Source organism: Montipora capricornis, chromosome 3 (genome assembly GCF_036669925.1).
Source record: "Montipora capricornis isolate CH-2021 chromosome 3, ASM3666992v2, whole genome shotgun sequence".
Taxonomy (NCBI): domain Eukaryota; kingdom Metazoa; phylum Cnidaria; class Anthozoa; order Scleractinia; family Acroporidae; genus Montipora; species Montipora capricornis.
The window spans coordinates 75,904,850-75,914,849 of NC_090885.1; the positions used below are offsets into that span (position 1 = coordinate 75,904,850).

The 10,000-nt window shown below is 40.2% G+C and overlaps 1 protein-coding gene and 1 pseudogene across 1 annotated transcript in view; one reads left to right on the forward strand and one right to left on the reverse strand.

Moving 5' to 3' along the window:
• LOC138044166 (stimulator of interferon genes protein 5-like) overlaps positions 1-5,104 on the forward strand; it is a 6,403-nt gene extending 1,299 nt beyond the window's left edge. Inside the window, 3 exon segments of the mRNA XM_068890845.1 lie at positions 828-851; positions 854-1,435; positions 4,374-5,104. Coding sequence (XP_068746946.1) covers positions 828-851; positions 854-1,435; positions 4,374-4,544 — 777 coding nt within the window. The 3' untranslated portion in view covers positions 4,545-5,104.
• A 983-nt stretch (positions 5,105-6,087) lies between these two features.
• LOC138040807 (uncharacterized) lies at positions 6,088-8,668 on the reverse strand (annotated as a pseudogene).
• Positions 8,669-10,000: the final 1,332 nt, after the last annotated feature.

Here is a 10,000-nt window from a genome sequence, read left to right on the forward strand (position 1 = left end):
CCATGTTAAATCAAGTTTAAATCCCCACCTCTTGTAGATCAAATTCAATATATACTGGGGGACAAATTTTGGTATGCTTAGTGGGGAAGAGGTTAATGCTTCAAAGAGTGTGCCTTAATGCATCAATGGTTCTGTCCTAGTATTCCATTCATATGTGTTGCTGGTCAAGACATGTATGCTAATGCAGCTCAAATAATTTCGCCAGTTTTCATGTCACAGTGGAGGAATTGTAGCCAAGTGGTCAATGTGCCAGACTTGTAACTTGGAGTGCCAGGGTTCAAGCCCTCATCTGACCACCAGTTGGAGTTGTTCTGTGGAGTCCCTAGTCAGTTCAATTCCTTAGCTGCACTTGTAAATAGCCAACTTGTCTGCCACCTGGCAGTTCACATACTTTGAAGTTTGTTGACTCAGGTCATTTGCTCATAAGGGAAGTCTGATGCTATACTGTTTGGAGGTCTCTGTGGTCTGTGGGAATGACAATGGCTTGCCTATATAGCTTAACATTTTCAACACCCATACAGAGGTCTCACTTACATGGACCACTTTCATAAATGGCGGCCAATTTATTATTATTCTTTTGTATATATGTTGATTAGACCAACTCGCCTCAATTTGTTCTATATTATATTCTCTTGAATTTTGCCCATCAAAGCAAGACTAGAAATTCTCATTAGCATTAAGCAGCTGCCCAGTATGGAAAAGGTCTTTTGTATCTTACCATGAGTTGTAGCTAGCCTGCCACAAGATTAAACTCTTATCTGCTCTTTATACACTTATAAATGTTCCTCGAGGACATTGACAATAAACCAGTTTTTGTCTTCAAATAGGTGGTTCTGTTCATTCAAAAACTGAAGCACCTGAAACTGAAATTCTTGATAGCTGTGAAGAGTGCAAAGGCAAATATGAATTGGTACCCATTTCTGGAGAACTTGGTCAAATAGCAGATGTTTTGGTGCAAAAGCTTAGGGATGCAGATGTGCAAGAGCTTTCTGTCGTGGAAGTATCGCAGATCAACGAGAGAGAAAATAAAAACGTGGCTGATGGTCTAGCATGGAGCTATTATTTCGGTTATCTGAAATTAGTGCTACCAGTGTTAGAAGACCAAATCAGTAAATCAGATAAATACCGCTTTAAAATTACAAAGAAGAAGCTGTTTATTTTGTTGCCTAAAAGCTGCTATACCTACAAAACAATCGACAAGGCGGATCCAAGAGTGATATCTGACGGAAATCTCCCGGCGTCTGAAAGGAACAGGGGTGGGATACTCAAGAGGGTTTACATGCACACCGTTCACCGTGTAGAGATGCCACTCCCTGATGGAGACGTCGAGGAGCCCTATTACATCATCTTGGAGTATGCTACCCCCCTGATGACCTTGTATGATATGTCCCGGAATGCCGAAGCTGGATTGAGTCGCGAACAGCGAGACGAACAGGTATTTTTAAATGAAACTAATTGTCTTCAAATTCTTTTTTGGTATTGTGTGGTTCCAGAAAATATCCATACCCCCACCACGGAAGACTTTTTGATTTGCACCCCCCCTCCCCCCAGGATTTTCCGTTCCAGGGGGTTTTTTGATGACCCCCCCTCTCCTCAGGAATTTCCAGAATTTTTTTACTTATAAAAACGAGAGTGAATTAGTTACGTAATTGCGGTAGAATTTTATTACAACAGTGTAAACATCAAGGTTAACTTTTAGAAAAATATAACGCTTTGTTAAGCTCATTATCCAGCTAAACTTTCAGCTTGTGCGCTATCAACTTTGCAAAGCTTAAGAAACATTTGGGTTGCACGTCGACTGTTTCACGTTTTTGTGCGAACTTCAATGAGAACATTTCACTCGCTTAAACAACTTCGCAAACCATAGTAAATAAAACAGAAACTTACAAGGGTCCTTTGTCTACACATTTTGTCAGTTTGTTCAGGTTGATTCTTTAATATTTAGGGACCACAAAAGTTGACGCGGTAGGTTTCGTGAACGTCGTCACAAAGGCGACTGTTTTACAAAGAATATTATTGACTCCAAAATAATCTATCATATTTGTAAACTTAGATATGGCGATTTATGTGCAGTCTTCATCTCGCCGGGAAATGACTCACAGCCTCACTGTTGCTTGCCTTTGAGCCACGGATGCGAGAAGCGAGAGGGCGACTGTTATTGTTTTTGGCGCGATTTACTTCCTCCAATGAGTAGTCAAACTCCTGTTTTCGAATTTCCAGTTTGACATAACGAACTGAACCTCAACAATCGTTTCCCGAGGCCGCAATAAATATTGCGTTTACTCAAAGAAGAGAAAACTTGACTCCCGGTTCCTGTCCGTGGTCTAAATGCCACCTACAAAAAAGAAAATGTCGTTGCACACAAGCGTTGAGATGGTGGGAACTTGCGTCTTATCGCATTTTCAATGAGTTACTACCCCCAGTAAAACATAAATCCTATCAAAAATGTGTTTACTGCATGTGAAGGTAACGAAAAGTGATACTCAAGTGAACGGAAGTGTTGGTTGGACGAAAAAGAGACAAACGTGGAAGTCTGGGGACGAGACTCCAGTTGAGACCGCCATTTTAAATGTTTTGAATCCGTCCCAAATGAAAGACACATTGTTCTTAGCTTCGGGAGATTGTAGCGCTAGCTAACTCAAAGAAAAACGGAAACATTGAAGCTAATAATATTAACTTTATCTCAAAACTGACTTTTGTTTCAAAACATCGTCCGATAGTGTGTTTTGTGCTTCAGATCGATCGTATGTTGCTTTCAATGTTTTGTATGTGGTTCGTGACCCTTTGGAAAGTAGTTTCCCACGAAATCCCCCTACCCCTTGGAAATTACTGCCCTTTAACCCCCCCTCTCCCTCGGAATTTCCAATTGTCTTCCGTGGTGGGGGTATGGATATTTTCTGGAACCACACATTAACCAGCTACATTCCCAGAGTCAGCTTTCATATGCTGGACTAAAATGGTGGAGGACAAAAGTACCATTGTTATGCCGATTAGGCCTTGCTAACTACAATCCTAGACAAAACTGTTGGGAAGGTTAGCACTTTTGAAGTATTCATTGCTTGTCTCCCCTCCCCCCTCCTTCAATGTTGTGCAAAACTGAATGGTTTCAGTGGAAAATTGTTGAGTTACCTTCCAACATTGAATAGGGGGGAGGGGGGCTATGTAAGAGAAAGTAAAACTATTTCTTTTGAGGTTTAACAGAGGCGGGTTGAAATACAGCTCTGGTGTGGTTCATTTACATAACCTTCCCAACTACTTTTGTCTATGATTGTAGGTATTGTTTTGTTCGCTTTGTTAATTCTTTTCTTTCATGGACATTAATTATTTTGGATCTAGTACATGAAAGACCAGCCAAAACTACCGATATTTTTTCAGGAAGGTCACAAACAACAGACATTCATTAATATAAAATTATTGTTGGATTCAAAGCATGTTTTAAGATAATGTAGACACTTCTCAACACAGGGGAAAAACTTTGGTAGGGCCATTTTTTGTAGCCATGGCCAGACATAAAATAAGATGACTTCTTATTTCACCATTATTTCACCATGTTAAATCAAGTTTAAATCCCCACCTCTTGTAGATCAAATTCAATATATACTGGGGGACAAATTTTGGTATGCTTAGTGGGGAAGAGGTTAATGCTTCAAAGAGTGTGCCTTAATGCATCAATGGTTCTGTCCTAGTATTCCATTCATATGTGTTGCTGGTCAAGACATGTATGCTAATGCAGCTCAAATAATTTCGCCAGTTTTCATGTCACAGTGGAGGAATTGTAGCCAAGTGGTCAATGTGCCAGACTTGTAACTTGGAGTGCCAGGGTTCAAGCCCTCATCTGACCACCAGTTGGAGTTGTTCTGTGGAGTCCCTAGTCAGTTCAATTCCTTAGCTGCACTTGTAAATAGCCAACTTGTCTGCCACCTGGCAGTTCACATACTTTGAAGTTTGTTGACTCAGGTCATTTGCTCATAAGGGAAGTCTGATGCTATACTGTTTGGAGGTCTCTGTGGTCTGTGGGAATGACAATGGCTTGCCTATATAGCTTAACATTTTCAACACCCATACAGAGGTCTCACTTACATGGACCACTTTTATAAAAGGCGGCCAATTAATTATTATTCTTTTGTATTTATGTTGATTAGACCAACTCGCTTCAATTTGTTCTATATTATATTCTCTTGAATTTTGCCCATCAAAGCAAGACTAGAAATTCTCATTACCATTAAGCAGCTGCCCAGTACAAAAAAGGTCTTTTGTATCTTACCATGAGTTGTAGCTAGCCTGCCACAAGATTAAACTCTTATCTGCTCTTTATACACTTATAAACGTTCCTCGAGGACATTGACAATAAACCAGTTTTTGTCTTCAAATAGGTGGTTCTGTTCATTCAAAAACTGAAGGAAATTCTTGATAGCTGTGAAGAGTGCAAAGGCAAATATGAATTGGTACCCATTTCTGGAGAACTTGGTCAAATAGCAGATGTTTTGGTGCAAAAGCTTAGGGATGCAGATGTGCAAGTGGATCCTGCAGCAGATGCTGAATAAACTTAAGCCACGTCACTTCACGTTACTTCACTTTTACTGTGCTACCTCACAAAGATATCTTGCACAGTGTCAGCGGTCTAAGGGGTTAGAATCACTAACAATAGTATGATGCTAAGGAGTTGTGAAAGGCTCCTGAGCTAGTAGATAAGTCGACAATAGATCGAGGTAAACTTTTCCAATTAGCTACTGTTTGTGGTAGGAAACTGTATTTATACAACTTGGTACGAGCTGAGAGTGGGATATAGTGTTCACAACGTGTGTCTTGATCTCCCGGTGGGTTTCTGGAGTGATTCCAGGAAGGGATGGGCAGCCAGGTTATTTAAACCTTTGTTGAAGAGAATTACTCTGTCCATTTGTCCAGGAAGCTTTAGAGTTGTCACGTTTTTGAAGTGTTTTAAAAGTAAAAAGCTAATGAGACCTGAGAAGTGCAATGGTAATGAGTAGTGTTTGTTTGCATGTTTTAAACTATTTTTGCGATTTGTCACAGCCCAATCAAAATTCCTGAACTATTTCAGGTTTATGGTGTTCTGAACTTGAAAGAAAAATAAAGTTAAGACAACTGAGATTCTGCAGGTATTTGCAAGAGTTTTTGAAAGCTGAAAGCCAATTGACAATGCAGTACATATCAAAGGTTTCAAAGGTTTTGCCAAATGTGGGGGATCAATCTTGTATTTTGACTGCATCTTGAATTTCTTGTGCAGTTGTGATGAGAGCAAGCTAGTTAAATGCACATCCCCCAAATGCATGATCCATGGCTCCTCATATTACACACTGACCTGCTCTTTATCCACTTGCTACATTTCCTTAAAAAATAACCTTGCTGTTATTTGACTAGGTGGTGCTGTTTATTCAAAAATTGAAGGAGATTCTGGAAAGCTACCCAAACTACCAAGAGAAGTACAAGTTGGTACCAATATTATTTCTGGAGAACATAACGAAATAGCCAGATGTGTTGGTCCAAATAATTATGCTTGAGAACAATAATGTTCAAGCTGATGCAGTAATTAACCAGTACATTTCTTAAAATCAAGTCAGAATAATCAAGACAGTGACAGCCAGAAGAAATAGAGCATTCAGGTCACATGAATCCCGATGCAATTTCAATGTTACCATATATAACTTCATACTGAGTAAAATAGTTTAGCAGGAACCCAGCTGAGCATCCAACAAGAACGTGTCGTCTGCCTCATCCTTTTGCAGCTTTGACGCACATCTTTGGGGAATGCACTCCCTACTGCCAATCATACAAGAAATAATAGCTTATCCCTTAACTTAACCTTAATTATTAAGTTAAGGGATAAGCTATTACATGCAACCATTGCCTCCCATTTGAAAGCCCAGATAAATGTGATTACAATAATTATGACGACAACTTAATTAAAACCTGGGTTACGGTTAGTGCCATGATCTCTGCTCTGCTTTAAACAACACAGCCCAGGCCAGAGTGTCACAGTCTTTATTAAATTTCTCACCACGTACACGTAGGAATTTTTGAATGACCACTAATTTAGCAGTGGTATTTGATGGCAAGGTCCACTTCAGGATTATTTGTTTCTACGAAAGATTTAATGGATGACAATAATATTACAATGAAAATTATTTGGAGCATACAGTATATTAATTAATTAGTATAAATACACAGGTGATTACACAAAATCGCACGCTCTCATTGGCTCGCTATCTCGGATTATCAGCCGATAATCACCTCGACGGACAAAATGGCTGCCAGTAGTCATTTTGCCACTGTAAGTTGAAGATGATTTCCCGTTGAAAGGTTTTTTTTTTCTCTTTTTTGAAATAATCACCTGTGTATTTATACTAAAACAATTATTCGCCTCAGGCTCAGTGATTATCGGTGAATATTCACCTCGACTTCGTCTCAGTGAATATTCACCAATAATCACTTTGCCTTTGGCGAATAATTGTTAATTAAATTGAGCAGTTCCCGGTACTATATTATGAACTAACATTATATGATTTTTAGAAATTATTGCTGTTTGCACTTAATACTACCTATTTTACCAACACTTGAGTTAAATGAGCTCCTAATTAGCTGTGAGCCACTGTTCCATTTCAAGTTATTTTTGGAAAAAAAAAAATTAAACCAGAGAGACAAAATTTTGTTTAATGTTCATTTCTACTGTGTAACAGGAAATGTCATCTCAATTTTGTCAGCTAGTCCACAGACAATAGTTTGGCCGGGCCTGACTGCAGACACACCTTGAGGTGTTCCTGTTAAAATCAAATCCCCTTCTTCAAGTGTCATATTTTGACTGATGTAACTTATCAAGTAAGGGATCTTGAAGATAAAATCTTGGGTATTGCCATCTTGTTTTATTTGACCATCAACTTTAAGCCACAAGTGAACACTATTGGGATCAGGAATCTCTGCCTTGGGAATGAATTCACTAATCGGCAATGCAGTATCAAAGCCTTTGGCAAATGTCCATGACCAGCCTTTTTTCTTGGTGGCATCTTGAATATCTCGAGTAGTCATGTCAAGAGCCAGTGCATACCCCCCAACATGATCCATGGCATCTGATTCCAAAATAGACACACCTGTTTTTCCAATAACAACAGCAAGTTCTACTTCATGATGAAGCTGGTTGCACCCAGGAGGAATCTGACAACAAATGAAACATTTTAATATTCAAATCCAGTGAGTGTACATCCTTCACTTGTTATCTTAATGCTTGTATGAGATATTATGGAAATCGATGGTCGTTTAGCCAATGAAAGTCCTCAATAAATATTTCGGAAGAGTCCTCCCTTCCTTGCTACTGTTTGGTAAGGGGGTTTTCAATTTTCAGGAGTAGGGGTGGGTAGGTCATGGGGAAGTGGGTGGACAAAAAGATAAAAACTGTTTTGATTTCTACTCTCCATGCAGGCCCAAGGGTGGATAGCGCTATCCACTGGATAAATCAATTGAATTTGCTGGGCTGGATGTGTGCCTACAACCGTTATAGCTCGATGGCGATCAGATTTCATTCTGCACTCTCATTGGCCAAGTGCTTCAAATTGTCTAATGAGAGTGCAGAATGTGAGACAATTGCCATCAAGCTATAACGGCCGTAACCACACATCTAGCTGAGCCCATGGGAAGATTATAGAAAGCCAAACATTATTTGGAATTTATCCGCCAAAAGTCGGTGTGTGGTCCCTGAGTGGAGTCGATGTGATAGGAAATTTGTGGGACAAGATTGCCACGAGTCACCAGCCTTTCTTCTCTTTATGAGGGGAAATGACAACTAACGACATCGTAAAAATTCGTTAGCACACAAACCCGTCTAAAACGGACACAGTTTGCCCTCCGATTGCACAGAAAAGACGAGGACAAATGTACGAAGAGATAATTGAGGTTTATTTTTACATTTACAGCTTATTTTAGCATTTATAAGCTCAAAGCTTGGGCTGCCTGTGGATGACTTGGCTGCAGGTTCCCTTTAGGTTTTAAAAGCTACTTTAGCAAAGTCGATCATACAAATCCTCTACTTTTCAGTTAATTATACCTCTACATTTAACCCAACGATGTGCGACAATAAGAGAAAAAGCTGACTACCTTTATTTCACGCCCTTGTCATAAATAACTGGATGGTGGTTTCGGAAAGATCAATGGCGTCCTCCGAACTGGATTTCCTAACTCTGCAGCATGCTCTCTGTCGATTAAAGACAATGAACCAGTTAAAATCATTGCTTAGCTTAAACATAGACTGATCGATCCAAACCTGAAATTTCTGTCTACGCAGACAATCATTCGTCCAAATTCAATAAACCGTCGAAGGTACTCTTCTACTTTTTGCCTTGACCAATGAAAATTAGCCTTTTATCGCAGAAAATCGTTACCGAGGCGTTGCGTCACAGAGGAATTTTGTTGCATGCCCTGGATATAGGTGCGATTTCCAGCTGTTTTGGAAGTGCGGTTAAAGGCCGACCTTCAACCGACAGGCATTACGTGCCCAGGAACAATTTTCATGTATGAAAATCCCGCCAAAGCTAAAATTCACCCAATCCACCAATGTGAATTTCCATAACAAAAACAAACGGTCGAAAAGGCTGTCGGTTGTAGGTGGGCCTTTAACATCCTCATACCTGCCAACCCCCAGAGTACAAAAATCTGGAGACATCTAAAAATCTTTGCATTGTAAGAATATCAATTTCAACAATATCTGAATGTTCCTGACGTTTCTCTGTTAGAAAAGCAATTGCTATTGTTCCCATAACCGCTCCCACTTTCTACCACGTATTGTGCAATTTGATTGGCTGATTTCTGACCAATTACAGTACTTGTTCAATATAGCCTATATCAATTTGATTGCTCCGTTTTACGTTTTCCGAACCAGAACAGCTCAAATGATAGCACTAGAATCCACTTCTTGTTTTATTTTCCTTTTTGACATCTCGAAGATAACGAAATTAATGAAAAAAAGAACAAAAGGCCATGGTAGGTATTTCCCGGGAGATTTGCGATCTAACCTGGGGACCCATACATTCGATGAAAAACTTGGAGACTCCCAGGAAAACCGGGAGAGTTGGCAGGTATGCATCCTCCTCCTAACGAACAGCTGTCTTGAAAACAAAAACCCTCAAGACCCTAAGCCTCGAAAACGAAGAAAGTAACCCAAAACCCTCAATTTGGCTAACCCTACAATCTTGGTCAGAATAAAATGGAACAGAAATGCCCCCTCTCCCCCAAATCAAGGATGAAGGTGCGTGAAGGCGAAAACGCGCCATTTTCCCATCACTGATTTTGGGGGGAGGGGTGGTCTCAATGTTCCATTTAATTTGTCCAAGATTGTAGGCCTAAAAACCAACTTTAGGCCTGGTTAGGCCTAGGGTTACCCAAATTGAGGGTTTTGGGTTACTTTCTTCGTTTTCCAGTCTTAGGGTCTTAAGGGTCTTTGTTTTCAAGACACCCCCCAACGAACGGCTGGATCACTGGTCCACGTTGTGTGTCCGTGACGCAGCAGCCGTCGCAATTGTATTTGTACTTGGCAGGCAGGCGACTTTCTGATTCGTGGAAAATACAATTGGCTGGACCAGTGATCCAGCTGCAGTGTGTGTGGAGGAATGCAGGCGCACAAGACCTCTAGATCTGTTAGAGTTCTAAGGGAATGGCAAACAATTAGCCCTCAATATACTGCCCTTGTAACATCCAGTACTGACCTGACACCCTTTCTCAAGCATTGTGAAACGACCCTAATAACGGCTGCAAAGGATCCTAGAGGTGGTCACTTGCAGAAAGTAGATTATTTGAGTTTCATCTGTATGGTAGCCGAAGTAGCTTTAAATACCTGTAAAAAGGAGCACTGATGGAGAGCGGGGAGTAAAATGGGCGCACCGTCGACCTCAGGTTTGTCAGTTGAATTACCGTTACGAGTTATCGATGTTAAATATTGTTGCTTTACTTTACTTTACTTTAGCAATATCGACAGTGTCATGGCATATTTTATACATCA